Below are 27,762 nucleotides of genomic sequence, written 5' to 3' on the forward strand. Positions count from 1 at the left end.
ATGGGGAACGGATCAGTGAAACCCAAGTATCTGAGGCGGCCGGATAGACCTGTAGCAAATCTCTCTATTGGCTGTGCTGGCAACCGTAAGTTTTTGAAGGACGCAGGTGTAGGCATCAATGTGATCAGTGGGCAAGCTGATGTTCTTTGCAGCAGGGTGCTTGAGCTGGAAAAGGAGCTGAAAAGAAAAGACCAAGAGTTGCAAGAGGGTCAGAGTCGTGTCGCTGAGCTTCAGGAACAACTGGCCGTGCAGAATAAGGTCATAGCAGAACTCACCAAGGAACTTCAGAACAAGTGTATACAGCTGAACAAGCTGCAGGATGTTGTTAGCACTCAGGGTGAGCACTCTCTTCAGCCTTCTCCATCTAAAGTGGCTTCGAGGACTCAAGTCTCTGCTAATAGGAGGAGAGGAGCCAAGGAAGGTGTATCTGCAGAGCCCACAACACAGCTGTATGATGTGAACAAGCAAGCTATGTTTTCCTTTGAAAAAGCAAGAGTCCGAAAGGATTCCAGGTGAGCTAATGTCAGGGGGATTATGTGCTTGTGTTACAATGATATTACTTTTGTCACAATCATATAGTTTCCTCATGGTAAATCAAAATTAAAGTATCCATCTTTTTTATATAGGCTTTGTCACTGTGATAGGTAGATGCTGGTTGAGTTTGTGTGTAGCTTTAACCAAGAATCATTTGTGTCCCACAGACTTTAGATGAAGAGTGGTGAGTAGCCTCTGTGTTTTAGTTGAGGAGAGTCTCGTAGTCTCTTTGGGATTTATTTTTACTGCCAGCTAAGCAGAAACTAAGCCTTTTCTCAGGTCTAGGTTTGCCTGGTGCTTGCAGCTTAAGCTGTACTCTGAGCAGAAGGCTGGATGCCTTCACATGATTTCAGATTCTTATTCCTGTAGCATGGATAGCTTGGGAAGGAGCAGGTCAGCTCTCCCAAATGCAGCATGGACACTTGATACTGTACACAGCTGTGTACAAAGTTTGTCAGCCCAGTTTCAGCTCGATCTGCCATCCAGAGGGACCTGGGCAGGCTGGAGAAGTGGGCTGAGGTGAACCTCGTGAGGTTCAACAAGGCCAAGTGCAGGGACAGTCCTTGTTATCGATACAGGCTGGGGGATGATGTGCTGGAAAGCAGCCCTGAGGAAAAGTACGTGGGAGTAGTAGTGGATGAAAAGCTGGACATGAGCCACCAATACACAGCTGCAGCCCAGAAGGCCAAATGCATCCTGGGCTGCATCAAAAGCAGTGTGGCCAGCAGATCAAGAGAGGTGATTCTGCCTCTCTACTCTGCTCTGGTGAGACCTCACCTGGAGTGCTCCGTCCAGTTTTGGAGCCCCCAACATAAGAAGGACATGGACCTACTGGAGTGAGTCCAGAGGAGGCCACAAAAATGATCAGAGGGATGGAACAGATCTGCTGTGAGGACAGGCTGAGAGAGTTGGGGCTGTTCAGCCTGGAGAAGAGAAGGCTCCAGCGAGACCTTATTGCAGCCTTTCAATATATAAGGGTGGCTTATAAGAAAGACAGAAGGATTTTTTACAAAGGCCTGTAGTGACAGGACCAGTGGCAACAGTTTTAAACTGAAAGAGGGTAGGTTAGATTGGATATAAGGAAGAAGCTTCTTACCATGAGGGTGGTCAGACACTGGCCCAGGTTGCCCAGAGAAGCTGTGGCTGCTCCTCCCTGGAAGTGTTTAAGGCCAGGATGGATGAGGCTTTGAGCAACCTGATCTAGTAATGAAAGATGTCCCTGCCCATGACTGGGGCATTCTATTAGATGATCTTTTAAGCTCCCTTAGAACCCAAATCATTCCATTCTCCCATCATCTTACAGTTGAGCTCTTGATTAATAAGTCATCAGAGGGGCTTAAATTAAGAAAAAGTGATTTCTAAGGTATCCTGATCATTCCAGACCTTAAAAATTATTTTTCTTAGAATATTAAACTTATCTTCAACTTCATATTTTATGCAGTGTTTTTAAACTCAATTTTCTGCAATTAACCACTTTCCAGCTTTAGCTCTTGGTAGGAAATGAAGTTCAATCTTCCTGTGTTTTACTTGTGGGTCCAAGAGCGCGGTCTGGTAGTCGGGAAGGCAATTAAATAGCAGAGGATGGTCTTGTATTATTGGCGTTACAGCAAGTGGGTTTCTTTGTTGTGGTTTTTTTTAGCAGTGCTTTGTATTAATGTTCTTTTTAGCCTAAGTAATCATGTAAAAGACACGTCAGACTAGTTTTGAATTTATGTGGAGTTTAGACCATCTCCAAGGATTCATGTCTTTGAACCTCTGGCTGAGGTTCTGAAACTTTAATCTGTTTTATTAATGGGTACTTGTCATCTGCTTTGCAGTGAGCAAAGTGGGTTTGTTCGAATATCTGAGGCTTTGAAAGACTAGACATCTTGGGCTACAGTACAGCAAATACGGGTGACTTGAGTTAATATATGTGCAAGATGCTAATGAAACCTCAGTTCCTGTGGCATAATCAATTTTTAAAAATCTTGAAGATCATATCCAAAGTGTTTGTAATTTGCAAGTTAACATTTTTTTCCTGCCACAGCCAGGTTAACCTGAGATGCTGCTCTGTGACAACTCAGAACTGAACAGAATGCTTTTTTAAATTACCCTTATAGAAAATGTATTTTATAAACCAACACACATTATAGTCACAGAGGGAAGAATTCATGCTTGCTCCAGCAAATCAAGTAGTAGTGAAAGATCTTGCTGAGGCTCCTGGGATGGGAGCAGATAGATCTTTTGATGTGGTAGTCACCAAGCAATAATTTGATCTACTTTGGAAGCAAACAGTTGTGAAAACACCACAAAACTGTTTTAGACATAGCACTACTGTGTCTCTCAGTTAGATAAGCCTGAGATACGTATGCACTTGTTTAATCATAGAATCACAGACTGGTTTGGGTTGGAAGGGACCTCAAAGCTCATCCAGTTCCAACCCCCCTGCCATCAGCAGGGACACCTTCCACTAGAGCAGGTTGCTCAAAGCCTCATCCAACCTGGCCTTCAACACTTCCAGGGAGGGGGCAGCCACAGCTTCTCTGGGCAACCTGGGCCAGTGTCTAATCACGCTCACAGGAAAGAATTTCTTCCTCACATCTCATCTAAATCTCCCCTCGTCCAGTTTGAAGCCATTTCCCCTTGTTCTGTCACTCCCTGCCCTTGTCAAAAGTCCTTCCCCAGCTTTCTTGTAGGCCTCCTTCAGGTACTGGGAGGCCCCTAGAAGGTCTCCCTGGAGCCTTCTCTTCTCCAGGCTGAACAGCCCCAACTCTCTCGGCCTGTCCTCACAAGAGAGATGCTCCAACCCTCGGATCATCCTTGTGGTCTCCACTGGACATGTTCTAACAGGTCATGTCTCTCTTGTTTTGGGGGCCCCAGAGCTGGAGGCAGCACTGCAGGTGGGGTCTCACCAGAGCAGAGCAGAGGGGCAGAATCCCCTCCCTTGACCTGCTGCCCACGCCGCCCTGGGTGCCGCCCAGGATATGGTTGGCCTTCTGGGCTGTGAGCGCACATTGCCGGCTCATGTTGAGCTTCTTGTCCACCATGTCCTTGCTATTGAGACAACCAAATGCTGGAAGGTTCAGACATTTGTTTTCCTTGCCTGGGCTGTAAATACTGTAGTATGTCAAATTCAGAGAGTTGGCATGCATGTAAGGATGAAGTCTGACCTTCACTGTCTGCAGAGCTCTGGCCACTGTAATTAAAAAATACTGATCCTTTAGCCTAACAGTGTCTATAGAAGCGCTTAGAGTTGCTGGCATGAGTAGCTGCCTCCTCTTCACAGAGAGAGGACTTCTGCCCCGCTGCTGCAGAAGACAATTGCACAGTGTTGCTACCCAGTTGTGAAAGGAGCTATTTTGGAAGGAAGGGAAGCTCCATGCTGTGTTCTTGAATTTGCATTTCGGCCAGAGTGTTACCAGTCCCTTTTAGAAACACTTGTAAAACAAATGGCACAGTTTTATGCTGTTCACTTAGCAGGGTTTTAAGTGCCATACTTTTGTTTGGAGTATCTCAGCATGAAGAAGCTTTCAGTGGTTCTTGATCTATCCTGTGTGAGTGGTTGTTTTCTCAGGTGTATGTTTCATCTCTTGAGCTAGTTGGATAAATCCATCTCAGTTTCTGAAAATATTAGTTTTTCCTTAATAGGAGGAGCATTGAAAATTTTAACTAAAGCCTGAAGATTTGACAGTTTGAACATGGTATGTGAAAGCAGATCTCTCAAACAGAACATTTTTTTAATCTCTTATTAAAGAGATTAAGCAGTGTTAAGAATCTAGGTGTGCCAGTATCTGTAGGACTTGGTTCTCCATTTCCCTGTGTCCTTCCAGAGCATGCTATCACCATCACCAGCATTTAAGCTGCCTGTATCAAGTCCCTTCCCATTATGGGTTCAGGATCATGATGCAGTTGTTTTTAGCCATTATTTGTTGCTTAAGAACTGTCTCCACGCTTGACATTGATGTCTTTTACCAGTCAATGCCAGCAGATATCCAAAAATCTCTCACTAGTAGCAGAAAGGTGTATTAAGAGAAAGCATTGCTCTGCAAACTATATGTTGTAACCTTGTATATGTAAGATGACATCAGTTTTATGATGGGAATAAATTCCCAATCCTTTTCACAAAAAGCCCTTCTTAGAGTGTCAAGTGCTATTTCTAGGGGTTGCCTGGAAACGTACTGAAAGGGGCAGGGGGAACATTTCCACCAGAGCTAACAGCAGGGAGGGGAACAAAGCCTGGAGAAGGATGCTATGGCAAAGCTGTCCTCAGGCAGTGGAGAAAAATCCTACTAGTGGTGGGACCAAGAGATACCTTAACACCAGAACAGTTGTGTGGAGCTGTGCACCCCCTTTTTAGCCTTTCAGAAGGATTCATCAGGACAGTGACTGGTACGAGTATGGGATTAAATGTTTTTGGTATTTCCAGGATATTTATTTACTTTCAGTGGTGGTTCTCAAAAGTGGGGCAGGTATAGGAGAAGCTGAGAAAACCATTGGAGAGGAAATGGTTAGATACTGTGCTGGATGTCCATGAAATGAGCAAGCAACTGATTCAAGAGCCTGAGCCCTGGTTATGATCCTCCTGTGTCCTTCACTCTGCGGCCACCTACACTTTCTGAAAACAGCTGAGTCTCCTCGCCTGTAGTTCTGGAAGCTTTAGTGCTCATTTTAAGTATCAGTTTATGAGCCATTACTGTATTTTATTGTGGTATTGTGTGCATGATGCAGGCTGGGGTGAATTAAATAAGCAAGGTTGTTTTTAGCAGAAAACAAAGTTAGAGCTTATATTCTAATAACCCTGTTGCTTTCAGCAGAAGCTAAGTTATGATCTCTATTTCTAAACACAATCTTCACCATAGCTACTTGATTTTATTTGTCTTGCTTCATCTCATTACCGTTGCTTATTTTCAGTCATTATATGGCTAGTAGCTTTGTAAGTCTACTTACTTGCCTTCACTGGTCGTTCATTCCTGGATTTTCCTCAGGAGATTTTCCCACATAACCTAGTTTTGATGAGAACCTTACATTGTTTTATGAATACAAGCAAGAGTGGACCTTAAATGCCTCAGAAAGCTATTAGGGTGTTTATTTTGTTATGCAGCTTCCTTACACGTGCATATTAGGAGCACAGGGACTTAAGGCACAATTGATCTTGTAAAGGAAAACTACTTAGTAGGTCCATAAAAGCTCCATCAGTGCTGCAGTTGTTTAATTGCATTCATTTCTGGCATGGATTCAAGGCAGTGCTTTATAGGAAACCCTTGACCCAGGACATAGGCAAGTCAATCAGAACTCATAGTATGTACAGCTTTGTCTCGGTTGGTTGGTCATTATTAGTGGATACATCCACTGTTGGTTTTTCCACATTTTATTCTTCTTAAAATCCAGTCACTGTCTCTTCCACCAGCAGCTCAAATGAACTGTTTTTGTCTTTGCAACTCACTCATTTATATGTGTTTTCTACTGCAGGAAATGATGCAGGGGCTCTGTCTCAGAGAACAGCAAGAACAGGGTTGCTCCATAACAGTCAGTGAACCAGGGGTGACTACAGCACAGACAATGCCCTCACTAACCGGGGCACCATCCCACAAGGTCTGGACAGGGTAGGCAGAGCAGGGTGGTGATAACAGGGTCTACCAGGAGTCCCACAGAAGAAGAAATCAATCAGATGCAAGCTCTAACCAAGAGATGGAAACAAAATACTTGGAATATTGGGCCAATGCTGATCCAGAAGACAAAACTAAAATAAATTATTTCTATACCATAGCTCAGGCAAGAACTGGTGCCCAGTCCTGAGCTTAAATAGAGCGTGCAGGCCAACGGGCAGAGGATGCACGGGTGGTGGTCCCAAGGTAAGGCCTGTTACTGCCCTCAGGGTCCAGACAGGATAGTCCTTGATCACTGATGTGCCTACTTTACCTGCCTGTTGTCTGCCTCTGTAGTTTGCTATAGCATCACCAAAGTGTGATAGAAGTTTATTTCTCTGAATGTTGAATTTCAGAAAGCAAAGAGGTCAGCGTTAATGGCTCTATACCTATATCCAAAAGCCCTTGTGTTATATTTTTACTTCTGATTACACCCTAAAAATAACTAAAAGCAGTAGAGGAAAGTGCCTGCTTTGGGAAGATTCTCTGATATCTGGTCATTCTTAAGGAGACAGAGTATATTTGGCATCCCACATGAGCAGACTCCTATAGGATTTTTACTCAGGTAGGACCGTTTATGGTATTTGTTGTCATCTGTGCAAAGGAAGTGGACACAGCAGAGGTAGGAAGAGTTTTGCAGGGAGGTGGATGGAGGGTGGGAGGGATCAGCACTAACCCTTCAGCTCCACACACACCTCTCCTGGTCTGGGACAATGTTCAACAGGTACTTTGCAAGCTGATCTTGTGATCATGTCCTGATCATAAATTTGCTTAGTATCTGTGAACAGGGAATGCTACAGAATCAATAGTATTCTGCAGGTGCAAGGGATGTTCTCTTTAGTCATTTTTTTAATCACATTCATTCACAACTTTTTTCCCACCACCAATGTTTTCTAACATTCTCCTCAGAAAAAACAGCACCTGTTAATCATCTTTTGCCTACTTTTCTTTCCTTGCATCTTTCCACACCACAAAGGAGAAACTCTTGCTGAGGTCTTAGTACCGTCAGTGTTGACTTTATAACTTTATTACTGTCATTGGTGTTGTTTTTCATGGGTATTAGAGAAAAAAAAATATTAAAACATTAGAAAAGTGGATCTGATTTTATAACAAGTTGCCATTCCTGTACAGGCAGCAGTGTGTGAAGACATGCCTTTCGCATTTCTTTCCTTCAGATAAGCAAGGCTACACACCTTAGTTGTGCAATGAAGAAAGAATATGGTGAGAAACAGTGTAAAACTTTCTGAGCCTTTTTACACCTAACCTGGTGCTTTCTGCAGGAAGGGTCACGCAGGAGCAGAGAGGCCATAGTGTGGCGCAGCTAATGGGATGCATGTTAATTGCAAAGATTGTAACATTTGTCAGTGGTACTAGTCATGTGAGTGTTAGAAACCAGAGCAAACATCTTGAGAGGAATGAATGCCTGGTGAATTATATACCCCAACCATAGTGGGTCTTTTAAACTTTGGGTTTTTTGTTCAAAACCAGTGAGAAGAAGCTCATCACGGATGCCCTGAATAAAAATCAGTTCTTGAAGAGACTGGAGCCTCACCAGATCCGAGATATGGTGGAATGTATGTATGTAAGGACTTTCCAGCAAGGGAGCTACATCATCAGACAGGGAGAGCCAGGCAATCACATTTTTGTACTGAAAGGTAAGTACTGCTTACTCATACAACACACAAGTACAGGAAACAGGAAAGGAATTTAGAAGTCTTCGCAGGAAAGCACGATAATGATATTTGTGCTTTTGAATAATTTATGCTGGCCCTGCTGAGGGCAATGCAGATTTCACCTGTGACTTTTATGAAACGAATTGAGAGCAACAAAAAGCACCTTAGATCCCTGAACCTTGATTTAGTGCTGTTTCATTACCTCTTTCATTTCTGACAGCCTAGAGGCCAGCAAGTCCTTTCTGCTGTAGGTGTAGCCAACCCTTTCTTCTCCAAAGGAAGAGCAGGTATAATTAAAGATATAGAAAACTGCTCAGTGGTGAAGCCACTTCTGACATAAACTTACTTTTCAACATTCATGAGAGCTTATACCACTTTTCTGTGAATGAGAAACTGAGAGATGAGGTCTGAGTTTACTGTCCTCAAAGCTTAGAATTTTTTTTTAAACAGCTACTTTTTTGGGGCATGGGGGGGACCCAACAACAAAACAAAAAACAAGCGTTAGGATAAGACAACTTTCCTAAAATAATTCCAGCAGGTCTGAATTTATCTCACTGCAGTCATCTGTGCTGACTCAAATCTCAGATTACAGATCAGCTGTAGTGGAGCTCAAGTTTAACACCTGAAAGTTGCTTCTAGAGGCAATAGTCTCTTTCATCATCTCACCATAAAAAATATACCAATATTTGTGATTAATTTGCATACTTCATCAATTCTGGAGGCCCAGAGGCTTATGTGAATTAAGGAATTAATTACTGTAAGGAGTATGTTCAGTTGAGGGAGGAATATTTAAGCCAGGAGCGTACTGGTACATGTTGGAAAGCACATCTTCTGTCTTCTGGCTTCATGTGGATGAGTTAGTTTGAAAAATTGATGATAGCTGTGTGAGGATAACATAGGAGGCGCAGGGAGAAAGAGGAGGCAGGATTTGTAACGGGGTAGTAATATTCTTGCTAGAGAAAATGATAACATTTTGAAAAAGAGGTGAAATCTGAGGAAAAAGTTCTGCATCTGGAAATTTTTCTGGCACATTAGACTGTGAAGAGTCAGTGGGTGTCTTGGAGAGAAAAGGGCCAGACTTTCAGAACATGTTTAAGGGAAGATTTTTTTGGGGGCGATAACCTATGAAGGAATTCAGACTTCTTTGACTTTTGTTAGGTTTGGAATAAGGCTCAAGGACAATTTCTTAAAAGGAAAATTTAATGTACTTCTAATTTTTCTGCCCTCTCCTTTGCATTCTGTGCATATATACACATACACCTGTCTGAACAGACAAACCTCATGAGTAATTTCTCCTGTGATCACGATTTTAAAACTCCTTTGTCTACACCACACTAGGCTATCTGAACCAGTACTGACTGTTTTGTTGTAGCAAAGGTTTAACCCATCAGGATTTAGAATGGCCCTTTTCCATGGCTTTTTTAGTGTTGAAAAGTTTCTCAGCTTTCCTTCCCTTCCAGAGCAGATTTGTAGATTAGCAGCACATTTAAAAATCAAAACCTATCTCTACTGCTTTGTACATGCGTTTCAAAGCACTGTTTGCATTGTTGCTCCCATTCCTGTGTTCCAGAGAGTGGTGAAGCCAGAAATACATTGATTTGTTTTCCTTTCACTCTCTGCAGTTGAGCTCAGTTTTAATACCTATTATGCTGATGATTTTTGACAGAGGGCAGCCTGGAAGTCTTTCAGCAGAATAAACTACTGTCCTCAATACCTGCGTGGACGGCATTTGGTGAACTAGCCATTTTATACAACTGCACGCGGACAGCTTCTGTGAAAGGTACCTCAGGTTTATTATAACAACATTGTTCAAAATAAAAACTTATGTACTTTTGTGAGGTCCCTGTTATATCCAGATTTTCTCTGTAGTTTTCATTTAATAGATGTCTGCGTGTCCTGATTACCTACAATAAGTTCACATTTCCTTCCTTGAGTTCTTTCTGCTTGGGAACTCTAAAAATACTCTGCCATGCATATAATTCCATCTCTAGCAGGACCTTTGATAAACAATTAGGCATCTCCAAAGTATGCTGGTTAGCCAGATCTGTACCAGACTAACTGCTAAGGAAGGATGATGTTTTAATGTTGAATGATTTAGTAGCAGCAATGATCTTGTGTTAAATGCAGCCCTGAGGCTGAAATTACAGTGCATTTGAAAAGATTAGAACCATGGCATTTTTAATAGAGCAGATAAATCCAAATTCAAGAGGAAATAAAATATGTAGGAATCAGTTGCTTTTGTATTTCTTTTAGTTCTGTGTCATTAAGTTACTGAGTCTTGCCAAGATCCATTTGCACCTGCTGCATGTGACTGGCACTCAGGAGAAGATTTGAATTGGATCTCAAATGTGGTAGTGGGAGAGATTAAACTTCTAGGTGAGACGTGCTGCTTCCCTGAGGCAAATACTGGCTCTTGCTTTGTGTTTACCATCTGATTGGGATGGAGTTCTTAAGAGTGGCTCTGATAGACATATCCTTCTTCCTGCATAAGTCTGAATAATCATACATTATGTACCCCTTGATTCTTTTTGTAACCTGCCATGCATATTCTGTGACAGACTGGTAAGTGACCAAATATGATTTAATTCATCATTTTTTCCACCATTGCATAAAAATTACTTGTGTAATTTCTGTTCTTGTCTAAATCTGCAGGAACTTTGACCCACCAGTAAGTATAAAGAGTTCATGTTAACTTAAAGAGGAGCAAATGGAATAAAACAAGAAGTTTTTAGCTTTAAAAGCTTCTAGTCTTTCTTCCTGCACCCAATTTAAGCACTTAATCATTGCTGGCTGTGCAGATGGAAGTTATTACATGTAATCTGGTTTTGTTGCTGCTTGATAAACAGAACAGCATTAATAATGTTATTATTTTTCTTACTAGCACACTGTTCTACTTGAATATGTTCCCTATTTTTCTTTTTTGCCTGCTGTATAGTATTAGCATTATAAAGTAGTGTTTCTGCATAGTAAGATGTCATGCTGCTTTAGACCTTTGTTAACATTAATTGGTTTTGAGGTACGACAAGAATTGTCCAATTATGGACAAGAAAGTGTGTTTGAATACTTAAAATCACTGCAGAAACCCACCCCTCCCCAATAGGTTTCCCGTGTTTCTTGTTACAATGCCATAACTGAGCAGACTAGTAAAAATACATGTAAAAAAACTCTTGATGCAGGATCTAGTGTCACCCTTTACCTGCAGACTTTGAAAACTGACAAGGGAAGGACTTTGGCCAGACAACATTTCAATGGCTGCTTCTACCCAGCAGCATCTTTCCATGCAGTAGCTGTATTTGAAGCTGGCAACATGATTTAATCCTAAGTTTCTGAATTTCCCTTTCTCTGTCTCATCTTTGAGATTACAGGCTTTTTTTTTTTAGCTATCTAATAGCTTTATTTAGTTAAGGTGCAAGATACAGGAAATGCATTCACGGTAGCTCGGATGCTTACAGTATTTTCTTCATGCAAAGTAAACTGAAAGATGTTATTTAGGAGAAAAACAAAACCAAAGCAATACCTTTGTTCTCCCTTCCAGCATCCAAAAATATTTTTGAGCTATTTTGATAAATGGCAGCATATATAAAGAGCATATGTGTATGTCAGGGTTAAGTACAAAGACCGATGACTGTGCACCATTTTAAACCTGGCATTCTTCTTTCCTGACAAAATAATTCTATGATAAATAATTTATGATAAATTGAGGAAATCAATTGCTCTATTTTTTTCTCTAGCTTTCCTTTATCCCAGAGAAAACAGTTCTGTTCCTTCTTATGACAGAAGGAAACTGCTGAATATGGTGTAGCATCTTTTAAAAGAAGATATTAAATTAAATCTAATCACCATATTTTGCTTAAAAAATAAAAAGCACAATGCGTCCTGTTGTGTTAATGATTGTACACAGGCCAATTAGTGGTTTGCATCTTTGATGCTGGATCTTATGCGTGCTTACTCCATTAATATTTTTATTAAATGACCTGCTGGCCACGCTGCTCTTGACACGGTTGGCCTTCTTGGCTGCAAGCGCACGTTGCCGGCTCATGTTGAGCTTCTCATCCCCCAGCACCCCAAGTCCTTCTCCTCAGGGCTGCTCTCCATCCATTCTCCACTCAGCCTGGATTTGTGCTTGGGGCTGACCTGACCCAGGTACAGGACCTTGCACTTGGCCGTGTTGAACTTCACGAGGTTTGCACGGACCCAATTAGAGATGGATCCAAGCCAACAGTATTCAACATTTACCTCCTAAATTTTGAAAAACTTCAGACAGGTTTTTGTTTCTTTCAAATCAGCTCCTTTGAAGATCACATTGCAGCTTTTGAGTGTGATGACTGTCCATGATTTGGAGTAAATGTTCACAAGCGTTCAGCCCCATTGGTGCTTGTAGTAAATGGCTTGGTTTTCAAGGTTATTCAGTGGAGTTTCGTAGAAAGTGCTCATGGAAGAACCATTTGGAAATCTTTGCCTTACTTTGGTGAGCATCGTTAAAGTGGGAACTGAATTCTTATAAAAGTCTAGTTGCAGTTGGTGCTGGATATTTTAAAATTTGGCCTTGGACATTTTGAAAGAGCTAGTCTGTCTTGTACCATGACCTGATATTGTAATATCTTCCATCAAATCATTCAGAAACATTGCTGATTTTGTTGGTGGTTTTTGTTTTCTTAAAGCAATCACCAATGTTAAAACATGGGCATTGGACAGAGAAGTGTTTCAAAACATCATGAGAGTGACAGCACAAAAAAGACAAGAGCAATACAGAAACTTCCTTAGGAGGTAAATATAATGAATTCCTATTTCTAAGACTGGTTTGGGCTAAGGTGTGCAACAATACTGCACCTGTCTTCTAAAGAGAGAGAGAAAGACGTGCTCTTAATGGAAGGGGCCTCAAAAACCTGAATATTTAACTCTCTTGATTATTTTTTAATTTTTTTTTTAGGATTCACAAAATACTTTTTCTCATTTTGATTGTTTTTCTCCTGTATTGCATTAGGAAACAGCATGGATGCTTTTAAGTAATGGAGCAGATGTGTAGGAAGGTTACATGGCTAGAAGTTAAAACAATGTATTAAATAAATAGAGTTAAATAAATCCTCTAACTAGAAGTTAATTTGCTAATGAAGTAGATTAAGGAATATTGCTCATCCCTTGGAGACTTGAATATTAGAACTGCATGTCTCTCTTAATTTATGAACTAATTCCAACATAAATTACTAGGAAGTCTGCAGAGAGTAAAATTATTCTGTCTCCTGCAGGGAGCACTGAGAGTTGTACGGTGCTTTTCTATAGGAAGAAGGTCAAATTAGAGTTTCCAAACCATAAAAGAACTGATTTCATGTTTTCTTTCTTTAACAAAGAATGACCATTCTCTTATGGCTTCAAATAGAGATGGCCATCCATCTCCACCTTTGATTTCTATAAATACTTCTTTGCTGAGCATGAGTAGCTAGAGAGCTCTATGATTTCCTATGTTTTACAGCTCTGGGTGCTCAGGCTGGGAAGTTTTTTCAAGTTCACTAAGTCATTACTGTAGTTTGATTCTCTTTTAACAGTTGTCCTAGCAGTAGTGAAGTTTTTACCTTTTACAGTCTCTGCAGTGCACTTGAAAATATATTATTAAATTACTAGAGTGTCTTGGGTTTGCAATGAATGGATTCTGTATGACTGAATTAGTCCATGTGAGTTTTGTCCCCTACTGAAATAAAAAGTAGATTTACAAACTGACTGTTTCCCACATTTCTAAGTTGTGCAAATTCTGTTTATCTAAAAAACAAGACGAGAATGCTTGAACTTTGCAAATTCAGATTTAGTTGTATGTTATGTGTTTTGTATAGCACCACCAGTTTAGCTGGTTATAAAATGTGGTTGTACAAATTGTATAGATGACAAGAGATCATGAAAAAAGTGCTAATGATAACTACTTTTGGGGGTTTTTTTTTGTTTGCTTTTCTGTCTTCTGGAAGCGTGTCCCTGCTGAAAAACTTACCTGAAGATAAATTAACCAAGATCATGGACTGCCTGGAAGTGGTAAGATACTGTTAAGTTTTTCTAAATAGTATTCAGTAAACTTTCAAAAAGAATAAATAAGTAAAAACATATGTCATGGTTTAACCCCAAGTGGCAACTAAGCACCACAAAGCCGCTTGCTCACTCCTCCCCCCGCAGTGGGATGGGGAGGAGAATCTAAAAATAAGTAAAACTCATAGGTTGAGATAAAGACAATTGAATAGGACAGCAAAGGAAGAAGACAAAAAAATTGAATATACAAAGCCAGTGATGCACAGTGCAATTGCTCACCACCTGCTGACCCGGTGCCCAGCCCGTCCCCGAGCAGTGGTCACCCCCTCCCCAGCCAGCTCCCTCTGGTTTATATACTGAGCCTGACATCCTATGGCATGGACTGTCCCTTTGGCCAGTATGGGTCAGCTGTGCTGGCCGTGCTCCCTCCCAGCTTCTTATGCACCTCCTCACTGGCTGAGCATGGGAAGCTGAAAAGTCCTTGACTTAGTGTAAGCACTACTTAGCAACAACTAAAACATCAGCTTGTTATCAACATTATTGTCATACTAAATACAAAACACAGCATTATACCAGCTACTAGAAAGAAAATTAACTTTATCCCAGCTGAAACTAGGACACAAAAACAAAAAACAACAAAGATTTTTTTAATATGACAGGTTTTTGGAGTGGTCAGAGGTTGGCAGCAAATAATAACATTTAGTGGCATAAAAGTAAGTTATATCTTTGGCATGGGAGGAGTTAAGCAAGTAAATAAGAGGATGTATAATCTAGCCTTTATTAAGCACAAGGTTGCTGTCCAGGTCTCTGACTCCTTTGGTAATCATGCTTTACCTGTTTACAACGTGCATATGTAATAATTTCATATGCCTTGGACCACTTACACTGCAAAATATAAGGGGAAAAAGGCCTTGGGACTTCAACATAGGAAACCAGCCAAGTACTTATGTGTCTTGGGGCTGTATTTGCCAGCAGCCTTTGGAGATAAAGGCTTGATATGTAGTCATAGCTGTGATGTTTTCCCAGAGCACTGGTAAGTATTAATGCCTTTTTTTTCTAGGGGAGAGTCTGTATGAACCCCAGTCTTGGAACAGTTCAGCAGATGGAGAACAAAAATTATTCAGAAAACTAAGAGCCTTGGTCCCAACAAGTTGGAGGAGGCAGATAGAATCACAGAATCATAGAATGGTTTGGGTTGGAAGGGACCTTAAAGATCATCCAGTTCCAACCCCCCTGCCATCAGCAGGGACACCTTCCACTAGACCAGGTTGCTCAAAGCCTCATCCAGCCTGGCCTTGAGCACTTCCAGGGAGGGGGCAGCCAGAGCTCCTCTGGGCAACCTGGGCCAGTGTCTCACCACCCTCACAGGAAATAATTTCTTCCTCAGATCTCATCTAAATCTTCCCTCTTCCAGTTTAAACCCCTTGTTCTATCATAGAATCATGGATAGAGTGATGCATGGCCACAGCACCACAGTGTTGATTCTGTGAGATGACAAATAGCCTTAGCACAGCAGTATCCTAGGCACTGACATGGGGTTTTTTGTGGGATTCTTGGTGAGTTTCTTTTAGGAAACACTTGGAGGAGAAGAAAATGAGGTGGTTGTTTACGAGGAACAGATCACGAAGCTGAAAGTGAACATGGAAAAAATGCTTGATTGAAAGTTAAACAGTTAGGTAATGAAGGCAGGGTTTCTTAGCAGAGACAAAAAAGTGGGTGCTTTATTAGCTTGCAGGAGATGATTTCAGCATTCCCACTGAGGAGTCAAGCCCAAAATTCCTTTTGGAAATGGAGTTTTGATTTAGAACTCTGTTAACAGCTTTTGCTATTTTTTTTTTCCTGTTTTTCCCCAGCTTCATAAGGATGATACCAGTGTTAATATTTTTTTAAACAAAGAACGTGCTGCTGCATTAAGATATGTTACAGGTTGGCCACCATGCGTTATATAGTGGAATGCTTACATATTATTATGGGATGCAATATATGCAGGAGATTAGGAAGTTAAACATCACTGGAACATCCAGATGTATTAAGAAATTTGCAGAGTAATCAGAATTTTCAAAGAGGCTGATGATATATTGGACAATATTGACTCTCTCTTCCCCCCCCACAGGAGTACTATGACAAGGGAGATTATATTATTCGGGAAGGAGAAGAAGGAAATACCTTCTTTATAATAGCAAAAGGAAAGGTAAGAGATAATAAACCTAACTTATAGAGTAACATATGCAAACACCTGTATTTCAGAAGCTACCCTGAGAGGTGTGGTCTTCAGTAAAATCTGCGCAGAGAGTTTTTGAGGATGCTGTAAAGTTGTGATAAAAGCCTGGAGCAACATTTCAGAGTTTCAGGGAGCATAATTTTCATTCACAATGAACCCGTGTTGTACTGTTCTAATTACAATGTAATTAAAGTGTTTCCGTGAAGCCTCTTGATGCTGTAGCAAAGATGTAAAGTCAATGTTTTGTAAATGAGATTTGATCCTATGTCTTCTCCTGGATGTTTCAGTATCTGATGGGCAAAACATAGAGTTGGGAAATATCTAAGAAATAATGGAGTCCTGGGTTTAATGGGGAATGGCCTTTCTAGGCGACTCAGGGTCTATTCCTTTCATTTGTTATTCCCAGAGGAGTAAGGCAGCAGCCTTTTTCCATCAGCTGTCACATTGGAGGTTGACACGGCACTCTAAAGAATCAAATCAGGAGAAATTTTGTCAATAAACTTCCAGTAGGGTTTCAGGTTTCCAAAATGTGTCTGTATCTGGACATATTCTGGTTTGGTTTTTTGCTAATGGCTGTGGGCATCAGCAGATTGTGTGCTACTGTGGAAACAGAATGTCATGAGGGAGGAAATGTTTTTGGAGGCTGCCTGTTTACCTGAGGAGACAAAAAGCTCTGATGATGCCTGCCCACTGTGGAAACCGAAATATTTTTCAGTTTTTTATTAAAATGCAATTTATTTTGCTCTGTTTTAAAAGGTATGAGGAAAAAATGTTGTAGGGGTGTAGGCAATAATTAATATATTCATTTTTCCATCTCTCAGCAAAGATCAGAGAGGTGTCAGGGAACGTTTGATGGTTTTTATTTTTGAGAGGATGAAGTAATTATATATATTTGTAACTCTTTTTGCAGCATTACAGAATTTAAGACATTTATGAAATACACAGAAAAGAAGGGGAAACCATACAATGCTTTCAAACTTATCTTGCTAAATTTTTGTTCCTGTGCCTTCCAGGTGATAGTTACCCAGAGTACTGCGGATCACTCACAGCCTCAGGTGATTAAAAATCTACATAAAGGAGATTACTTTGGAGAAAAGGCGCTCATTAGGTTAGTTCCCATTGTCTAAATCACAGTGTATAGTATTTTATTTGACCTGTCACTGTGTGTTGGATTATACAACTCATGGCTGTTTTGAATATAATCCTTGTTTTGATTGCAGAGTCAGCAGATGAAGGCAATGGCTGAGTTTGTCTTAATGCTTTGGTTCTTGCAGAGAGAATTTGAAAGTATACACTGTCATCTACCTTTGGTTTTCCCTGAAAAAATAAAACTCTGGCCCTCTCTGCATTGTTGCTTCTTGTTTATATTTCAGTAAAAGCTGTGATGAAAGCTGGTGCCAGGCTCTATATGACTCCTAGCATGGATAAGTTCCATCATTACTGGACTGAGCTGATGGTTCTGTGCTGGTGCCCATGATAGTAAGAAACAGAGAAAAGGAGGGCAGAGAAGATGTGACCTGTGAGCCAAGTAGCTCATATGGCACATATTTATGTGGGTGATTGAGTAGGGATCGTTTGGTCTCTGCAATGTTTTATATCTGAGTATCATTTCAGAAATGAGTAGTAAATCCTCATATAATGCTAATTACCTCTCATCCTAATTTCTTGGAAGGTTGCTCAAGGAAGTCATGATCCAAACCCTATTGAAACTGGAAAAAATACTGTGCTAGACAATAACAATGACTAGTAAAATGCTATAATTGTGTGTTTGGTTCAGCAATATTAATGCAGATACAGGCTGCAGAGGCCTTTGAGGAGTTTGACCTATAGCAGCTGTGACCCTCTGTGAGTACAGTGTGCGGTACCTTGAGGATTTTGATATACTTCTGAATTCTTCTAATCTGTTTCAATTCTTAGTGATGACGTCAGATCAGCAAACGTTATTGCAGATGAATACAACGTGGAGTGCCTCGTTATAGACAGAGAGTAAGTATCATGCTGCAGTTTAATGAAAGATTTGCATCCTGTTTCAGTAGGTCAGCAGTAAGATGTGGCTTCGCTGTAGGCACAATCGCAATGTTTTCTTAAATGCAGACAGAACAAGTGGTTTTGCTTTCGAAATACTGAGCTGTGCCTATGCTATAGACAAAGACCCAGTGAAGAGAAGCTGATGGAAGGTGCAAAAGCACAGAAGCTTAAGAGTAATTCAGAATTATTTTCTTTCCTTCCTTCTGGTGTTGATGTTTTACATTTGTTAAGTGCTATTCGTTGGCTCAGGGAACACAAAAGGCCCCGTGTGTCCCTGGTTTTGGGATGTCCTTTTGTCCTTCCTTGTGATGATGTTTTACATTTGTTAAGTGCTGTTCATTTTGTGAAGGCCCTGTGTGTCCCTGGTTTTGGGATGTCCTTTTGTCATGGGGGACATGCAGCCAAATGGTTTTGTGAGGTAGAGGCCAATTTCACGCTTCCTAAAGTGGAAAATAATGGAATAGATGGAAGATATGAGAGGAAGCTCCCAGTGGAGAGTGAAACAGCAGACTTGAATTTCTCACAGCTAGCTGTAAGGATGCTTACTGGGAGTGCGGACAGCCAGCATCCTTTTCCTTGCTGAATCCCAAAAGGGCTCCTACTGAGGGCTGAGATTCTACCCCAACCCAGGAAATGGCATCTTGGGCTGGGAATGCATTTTCCTTTTCTCTTCTTTAGCTTTTTTAAATAGGTTGCAGAGAAGCATGCCAAAGGTGGTATGTTCTAGGGGAAGGGGATACCAACAGGATAGCAGCAGGTAAGGGTTGGCATGGCATCTCCAGAGTGCTAGTGGGACCACTTACACTGCTCCTGGGAGCATGGAGGGCTCAGGAGCACATCTGAAATGCTCGTACACCAATGCAGGCAGTATGAGAAACAAACAGGGTGAACTGGAAGCATCTGTCAGCTCCCAGAGCTGCGATATCATTGGTATTAGTGAGACGTGGTGGAATGAGCCCCACAGTTGGAGTGCTGGGATGGTGGGCTATAGGCTGTTCAGGAGGGAGAGGCAGGGCAGGCAAGATGGAGCTGTTACATTATACATGGGAGAGAGGTTTGATTGTACAGCCCTTAGAGTTAGTGATGATGTGGTTGAGAGCCTCTGGGTGAGGATCAGGGGGTTGGAAAACAAAGGAGATGTTGTAATCAGTGTCTACTACCAATCAGCCAGCCAGGATGTAAGCACTGATGAGTTATTCTATAGGCAATTAAGAGAAATTTCTGGATCGGTAGCCCTTGTCCCTATGGAAGATTTCAACCTCCCAAACATCAACTGGAAATTGCCAAGACCTGCTGTGATGAGCAGGTCTTGGAAATTCTTGAAGTCTGTAGGAGATAATTTCTTGTCACAGGTACTCAGTGAGCCAACTAGAAAAGATGCCCTCCTAGACTTGGTGTTTGTGAATAGAGAAGGACTTGTGGGAGATGTGATGGCAGGTGGCTGTTTTGGCCACGGTGAACATAAAATGTAAAGTCTTGGTACAGCAGCACAGATACTGGTTTCCTTCTCTTTCCACTATATGTTTGGTAGTTTATACTGTTTCATTCATGTTTTAGGACATTTAATCAAACTGTTGGAACTTACGAGGAGCTCCAAACTTACCTTGAAGGTTATGTGGCTAATCTGGCCCGGGCTGATGAAAAGCGACATGTGAAGTAAGTCAGATAATTTGTTAGGCACATCTTTAGCAGGTAATCATAAAAAAGAGTGATAGATATGTAAACAAAATCCTGGATGGTAGCTGATGGAGATGGGAGCTTAGGAATGATAGCATTCACTGTAATAAAACCATCTGGATATGCTTATGGAGTCCAAGAAATTTTTTTAGAAGCAAAAATTACACAGAATCTCAGGATACTGACTTCCACCCCTATCACTCTATCCCAAGAAAACTGAGCACAGAAAAGAAGCAGAAGTGTGCTCAAATAATTTTTTGCATTCTGATGGTAAAGTCTTTCGCTGGTAAAACCCCTAAAGGTCACTTTAACTCTGAGTTGAGTTAATGAAACTGTATTACTGTACAAAAGACTAATTGGCATTTCAAATAGAAATAAGCAGACATAAAAGAAACAGTTTATTTTTAATGTTTCAGTGTAGCACTGGTGCTATTAAAGAGTTTGCTTTTAGCTGTGGACCACGCTTTTAGTTTATCTGCCTCTGATTTCAACCTGAGCACTATTGGAAGATTAGCAGAGTATGTTTTTCTTCTGCTTAGAAATCTAGTTGCATTTTTATTTCTGATTATTCTACTGGAACTGGTACACAGTCCTTCAGAAATTGGTTCTCCAGCTTGGAGTGCCAAAATTTTTGCAGCTGACTGCATAATTAGGAAATTCACCATGGATCAGCTCTTGATAAAAATACTGTTGATTATACTCAGTGAACTTCAGTAGCACTTCACTTCTGATTTACTTTGTAGGATGTCCAGAAAGAAAGTGCTTCTGCAAAAAATACAATTAAGATTCTGTTAGGAAATTAGAAGGCTTTTTTTTTTTTAATAGGAGTATTAGAGTATTGTGATACAGGTTGCTGGCAAGGAAAGCACTAACCTATGTTAATTTTCTTAATGCAGAGGAAGATCCTTCTGTGGACAGTTGACCAAAGAGGTGTCTTTGGAGCTGATAGAGCTGAAGGAGAAAGTAGCCCAGTTCCCTCCTTCCCCATTCCAGAATTTAGAAGTTGTCACAACTCTGGGTGTTGGTGGGTTCGGAAGGGTTGAGCTTGTAAGAGTTTGTTTTAAACATACTCAAATAGTTTTTTTTGTCTTAGATGGTTGATTTAACTGCTGAAAAATGTGAAGGATTTTAATATTCTGCATGCTTGCGCCTCTCAGGCAGAGGTAATTGTATATAAAGCAGCGCATAGTTCAAAAATACTTTCGTGACTTCGATGTTCAAAGAAACAAATCCATTCTTGTGTGCCTTCACCTCCTGCTGTTAAAAGCATCTTCCTGGTCACTAGACATACATTCATCAGTTTGTGCACGTGCAGTTCACAGATGTGCCTACCTGCACTGTGTTCCCTGAATTGCAGGCCTTTTTCCAAGATTCTGCCTGGAACTGAAGCAATTTCCAGCATCCCATAGTCTGTGTTGTTAGAATGGCTTTGGTAGGCCCCACAGCAGCTGTAACCAATGTGATCTAGCTCTGAGCTGTGTTGGCTTTGAAATTCCCAACAATTTGTAATGGCTCTTTTGAGTCATATTCAGTAGCATGAACAGCTGTGTTTCTGGGATGCGAGGAGCCTCATTAGACTCAAATCTTAAATTCCACTCTCCTCTGGCTGAGTGGCCAACATCTGAAAAAAATGTGAATGCTTCTTGTGTAAGGCTGCTGAAGGCAATGGTAAATTAAAGGAGACTGTGTTTTTAGTGAAGTCAATAATCCTTTACAGCAGTTAGACCATCAATTGTTTCATTCCAATTCATGCTTCACAAAAAAATTCCACTCTGGGTGACTGCCAGCTTGGAAATTCTACAGCATCACCTGAATAATAAGCTAAAAATGGAATTCTCAGCCAGCTGTAGAGCACTGATAGCTGCTTCCTTGTTTTCCTGGAAGCCCTGTTTTAACTTCTGTCTTTTTATTGCATATTGGATAATATTTCAATGTAATGCAAAATTGTTCATAAGCATTCTTATTAAACTGCCTCTGCTTTTTGTTCTTTTGTTTTATGCTAGTGTTTAGTAATCTAAAATTGAAATCAGGACCTGTTGTGGTATAAACTCATTGTAAAATATCCAGCCTGCTGCTATCTTGTGTACATAAAATGAACACGAGGAACATTTCATTTTACAGGTGGGGCCTGGGACACTAAAAAGATCTGATGCTTCACTTTAAATCATATAGAAAAGTTCTGCAGAAAATTTGGAATTTGTCCCTCATTACAGTCTTCAATTTCAGTCCTGTGCTGTGTTGAAAAGATGGATATCAATGTACCTGTTGAGAACAGATTGGTAAAACATCCTTTCTTTCCCTCACATGTACTCATCATTTTTATTCACAGGTTAAAGTGAAAAATGAGAATGTGGTTTTTGCTATGAAGTGTATAAAGAAGAAACACGTAGTGGACACCAAACAACAAGAGCATATTTATTCTGAGAAGAAAATCCTCGAGCAGATATGTTCTCCATTCATTGTAAAGTAAGTTGATCATAAGGTTCCTTGAAAGTTGACCCCCAGGTGACCCATTGGACAGCATTTTTAAGAATGGGGTTTGGCATATATGTGTTCTGGAGAAAAGAGATTGCAAATCTTTCATTATATTTTGCTTTTCCTAAATTCCTCTCATTTGTCTCCACAGACTATATCGCACATTCAAAGATAGTAAGTATGTATACATGCTACTGGAAGCTTGCCTTGGAGGGGAATTGTGGAGCTTACTGAGAGACAGGTAACAGCAAACAAAGTGGAACCTTGTCCTTTAAAATCACCAGTCAGCTCCATGTCTGCTAAGTCAGTCCTCTGTTCAAGGGCTGTCTGATGAAAAGATGTTTGGTTCAATTTTCAGCCACGTGAGTGATGTTCTGAACGTCAGTGCAAAAAAGCTGTTAATATTCTGAGTGTTATATGTTGTTAATGAGCAAGGCATTTTTAGAAGTCAATTGGCTGCAAGGACAGTGAAAATTTTTTGTTTCAGAGGCAGCTTTGATGAAGCCACTACCAAGTTCTGTGTTGGATGTGTGACAGAGGCTTTTGACTATCTACATCACATAGGAATTATCTATAGAGACCTGAAGCCAGAAAACTTAATTTTGGATGCTGAAGGATATATAAAACTGGTAAGATGCAATCCTTTTGTAATGTTATGCTTTTGTGCCTGTATCCCAGGGAGGTTGTGAATAGACAGCATGTAATTATAGATCCCAGATTTTAATCACCCTTCAATAGGAAAGAGGGCAGGCTACTTCTTGCACAGTAAGAAGCAAAGCCATTGCAAGCCACAGACAAAGTCGGGATTTACAGCCTCTGAGAACTCTTACCAGAGCATAAACAGCAAAAATAATTTCTCCCAGCAACTAATCTTAATGTAAAGGCAGGTACCACATTTCCCAGGTGCAGATTTACCTCCCTATCCAGCCTCAAGCAAGCATAGCTTCTACGTTATCTCTGTAGAGACAGAATACAGTAAAGAGTTTCTGCCTTACTTGACTGTGACCATGAAAAGTGCAAAGAGAATACAGTTCAGGACTTGAAACATCCACTCTGAGGACAATGAACAGCCCACCATTTTCCATGGACTATAAATCTCATGTCCTCAAGGAAAAGCATGGGTTGTTCTATCCAAAAGGAAAATAATTCAGGAAATTAGTTGTGAGAATAAATGGGTCTGTTCTGTAACATTCAGTAATCCAGTGGAATTGCTTCTTTCTCTTTGCTGTAAACTGGCAACTCAGATCTTTGCAGGAGGTGAGGAAGCAATTAAGACCTTAAGGCTTCCCAGTGCAAAGCACCTGTGTATTATGCAGCATATGTTGATTTTGATCAGGTTGATTTTGGATTTGCAAAGAAGATCGGATCAGGGCAGAAAACCTGGACATTTTGTGGAACCCCTGAGTATGTTGCCCCTGAAGTCATTCTGAGTAAAGGCCATGACTTCAGTGTGGATTTTTGGTCCCTTGGCATTCTTGTATATGAACTCCTTACTGGCAGGTAAGTGCCTCCTACTCCCAAGTTCTTATCTTGTTTGTTTGCTTTTAGAAACATTTTCAAGGTTATTTTTAAAATAAACAGTTTAGGTTTTTTTCCATCAGTAAACCGGAGTGACTTGCAAAATGATACTTCTTTTTACCTCTTATGCATGTCTTATCTTCCATCACTTCAGAAATACCACGGACAAAGTATGGGAGACATTCTCAGTTCTGGTTGATCCATCCAAGGAAAGGGCCAGACACTGTCTCTACAGGGCTGTTGTAGAGCTCCTTTAACTGATGATGATGTTTCCTGGGAGGAACAGCTGATAACAGACTGTTCTTTTCCCCTTTAGTGGGTGACGGGGTACAGTGGGGTGGGTGAACTGTAAGCAGGGCTTGTTCTTTGCCACCATGCACACTTCCGTGACAATTCTTTGTGAATGCTCAGTATTAGTACAACATGGAAGCTTCTCTGAGTTAGGCTGGAGGCAGAGCTAGCTTAGAGGGACACATATGATCATGCATTTTCCCTGGTACCCCCAGGCAGCTTCTCAGCTTCAGACCTTTCTAATATCTTAAACAGGCTGAACGTTTTATAACTAGGAAAGGGGGATTTTTTTCCATATTCTCAAATATTTGCTTTGATGAGAAATGGCCACATCTGCTCTTGCCAGCCATTCAATTTGTCAGTGTTGCTTTCTTCTTCTAGTCCACCATTCTCTGGGGCTGATCAAATGATGACATATAATTCGATTCTCAAAGGCATTGAAAAGCTGGATTTTCCTAAAATAATAACAAGGCGACCTGAGGATTTGATCCGCAGACTCTGCAGGTAGGAGGGGCATTTTGTGGCAGAGCCTGAGTGTAGATAGAATGAGCCATTTAAGATCCAGACTGGAGTGTTGAATTCTTGATCAAGTTGCTTAATTTAAAATTGTTATGCCTAGCACAGTCTATTCTGATTATATTCAGTACACATGCATGCCTCCAAGTGTGTGTCACACCTTCTAATCTGCAGAGGTGCTGTCAACAAATGCAGACTCTGGGCTTTCCCTGTAGCTGTGATCTTTTTCTGAAACACATCTTATGGAAAACTTAATAAGTGTGGGCTGAAGAAAGAGCTAAATAATTTCATTTTATTATCAAGTGCAGTGTTTTAAAAAAAAAAGACTTTCAAAATTACTTAGGCATATAGCTCCTACAGAAAGCATAGGGCACTTAAAGACTGACTTGAACTCACTTGAAAATATGCAAAAAAGTGGTATTTCAAAGGCAGAAGCATTAGAGCATAGTGGCATGCACAGCCTGCAGCTGGTGACACTGCTGACTTCAAACTCCCAGCCCCAGTGGGGTTTCATCCATGGCACTAGGAACAGTACGCACCATGTTTGTGCAGCAGGATTGAAAGGATCTTTATAGCTGCAAATTTTGCTCTGCCTCCTTTTGTAACTCATTACAAGACCTGGTGGTCAAGGAGAAAAAAAAAAAAAGGTGTGCAACTAAAATTCAACCAATTGATTTCCATCTGTTGCTTCTCAAAGCAGAGTGACACTGTTTCAGCTTCCTGGAAAGTGTCTTCCTCCTCACAAGAAAGGAGCAGTGAGCAACATGTCATTATGTCTCCTTATGAGACCACATGTTGTGTGCAAGCTCCATCCCTGTGTAACTGTTAGGACCTATAAATGCTCTTTTAAAAAAATAATATTTTTAAAATTCTTATTCTTTCTCTTTTTTTTTTTAAGGCAAAACCCTACAGAAAGATTAGGCAATCTGAGGAATGGAATTAATGACATCAAGAAGCACAGGTAAGTGCTTCAAGAAGAAAATCTGGGTTTTTTTTTAATTTGAAAATACTTGTAATATTTTAGAACCCAGTCCAGTAAACCCATAAAGCTCCAGGCACTTCCAGGCAGATTGCATATCAAGTATATTTGTGACTACAGCAAGCAATGATATAAACATAAATCCTGGGCGTGATTATCTAGAAACTTCTTGTTGTTTGCTGGGTTTGTCGCAAGGTTGCTGAGATAGGAGTTTAATTCAGTTCTCAGATAAATCAATGGCAGTTCAGCATCTGCCTTTCAGACCTCTTGACCCTTAAACAAAAAATCTTCTTAAAAAGTGGCTTTTTAAGAATGGTAGTTCAGAGCTCCAAAGCAACATTAGGTTTTTGTCCTCTTCCTTCTAATGAGGAAAGTCCTCTGTGGATTAAACACTTCCTGCTTTTTCTTTTTATCTGACTTGTTTCTAAGCCCTGCAGTTTGTGCTTGGGAAAAGAAGTGCTTTGACTTTTCTGCTTGTCTCCCTCTTCTCCATGCTGTTGAAAAAGGGTAGAATTCCAAGGGGACACATATGTCTTTGCATGGCTGTGCTTATGTGTATATTAACCTGCCTGTCACTTTGGCACTTCTATATAGGCAAAGCTCCCCCTGCTACAAGTTTCCTTCTTCTAACAACCGTGTTGTCACATGGACAGAAGTTGTCATGAAAAAAACATCTTATAGCCCTTTTTCACGTGATTTTCAGCTGTTAACAGAATAATGACAGAAAACAATCTCTGTCTTTCTCTCTTGGTTTCTTCCTGTCTGTCTCATTTCTTTTTAATCAGGTGGTTGCATGGTTTTAACTGGGATGGTCTGAAAGTGAGGAAATTAACATCACCTTTAAAAAGAGAGGTATTGGCTTTGGCTTTCAATATGATAATGCTTTACTAATATAAAGGCGCTTGACTACAAAGAAACAACCAGTGGCAAGAGGCCAGGTTGGATGAGGCTTTGAGCAACCTGGTCAAGTGGAAGGTGTCCCTGCTGCTGGCAGGGGGGTTGGAACTGGATGAGCTTTAAGGTCCCTTCCAACCCAAACCATTCTATGACTCTTAAGAAAAAAATTTCCAAGATACGTTTGAATTATTATAGCTCACTATCTTTAGTGAAAATCAAGTGAAAGAAAGAGACAGCAAGTGGTACATAACTTAAATTCAGTTAAATAATGGAAATATTATATTCTGCCTGTGTACTTTGCATTAGATTTTCACCATTACTAGAATAAATGGTGTTTGGTCAGAAATGAATACTGAAAAACCACATTTTCCTCAGTAATGGTTACTTTATTAAGATGCACTGTTCACATGTTTGTGTGGAGTACAAATTCCTGTATTCTCTTATTATTAAGATGCACTGTTCACATTATATTTGTGTGGAGTACAAATTCCTGTATTCTCTTGCTATTGAGTTACAGCACATCCTTGAATAAGCTTCCTGTTTTAAATGGCCCGTTTCTCTTTGCCCTAAAATGAAAACAGATTGAGGGTAAAGAATTTGAAACTCACTTTGAACTCAGTTTGAAACAAAAAATAATTCTGAAGTCTGCTTTGAGTAGCTCCCCCATGAGTGTAGATTTGGTCTTAAACAAATTTGAATCAAAATTGTACACAGTGTGGCCCTTTTTTTTTACTGACTTTATAGGAAATCTAGGATTTGATAGTATTTGAGGAGTGTTTTTGTATGAGGTGGCTGATGCCATTGTTCTATGTACAATTTAATTACTGGAGATTTTATCTTTTAAAGAACAAGGAATTGCATCCATTGAAAGAAGTTATCAATATCATGCTAGCCTTTCATTTCTCCACTGGTAGCAGTAAAAATGATGCATAATAAATGGAGAGTATTTTCAAAAGTTATCTTCTGAAACAACCATTTGTTTGTGTTTTTAATGTCCTAGTTGTCTGGACCGACTGATTACAGCTACTTTGACAGCTACCCACCTGAAGAGGGAACCCCTCCAGATGAACTTTCAGGCTGGGACAAGGATTTCTGATACTTTTTTTCTTCCAGGACATTTATTAGAGACTCATAGGCATCAGTTCTAAACCTGCTCTCCTGTTTCTTGCTTAAAATCAAACTACACAAGGTTTGTGACAAACACAGTGTTTCTTGAAGGATCGAAGACAGTACAGCAACCAGTGCTTGTTTGAATAATGCACCAAAATCTGCACGCTTCTCTTTATAACAAGGGCATGTATTCAGTCACTAGGTGTAACC

The 27,762-nt window shown here is 40.5% G+C and overlaps 1 protein-coding gene across 3 annotated transcripts; it reads left to right on the forward strand.

Annotated features, from left to right (window-relative positions):
• Positions 1–27,762, forward strand: PRKG2 (protein kinase cGMP-dependent 2). 3 transcript variants are annotated; one of them, XM_010169368.1, is made up of 19 exons: positions 1–73; positions 137–512; positions 7,647–7,813; positions 9,498–9,611; positions 12,493–12,598; positions 13,786–13,849; positions 15,954–16,031; positions 17,075–17,169; positions 17,979–18,047; positions 19,647–19,745; positions 20,663–20,813; positions 22,096–22,232; positions 22,393–22,482; positions 22,729–22,870; positions 23,578–23,741; positions 24,432–24,554; positions 25,465–25,527; positions 26,331–26,397; positions 27,443–27,762. In XM_010169368.1, the coding sequence occupies exons 1-19, from the start codon at positions 1–3 to the stop codon at positions 27,536–27,538; spliced, it is 2,274 nt and encodes a 757-aa protein (XP_010167670.1). In that variant the 3' UTR covers positions 27,539–27,762. The 3 variants fall into 3 exon arrangements, with proteins under 3 accessions (XP_010167670.1, XP_010167671.1, XP_010167669.1); XM_010169369.1 differs by having other exon boundaries at positions 20,663–20,729; XM_010169367.1 differs by having other exon boundaries at positions 1–512.

Source organism: Antrostomus carolinensis, unplaced genomic scaffold (genome assembly GCF_000700745.2).
Source record: "Antrostomus carolinensis isolate BGI_N321 unplaced genomic scaffold, ASM70074v2 scaffold8516, whole genome shotgun sequence".
Classification (NCBI taxonomy): Eukaryota; Metazoa; Chordata; class Aves; order Caprimulgiformes; family Caprimulgidae; genus Antrostomus; species Antrostomus carolinensis.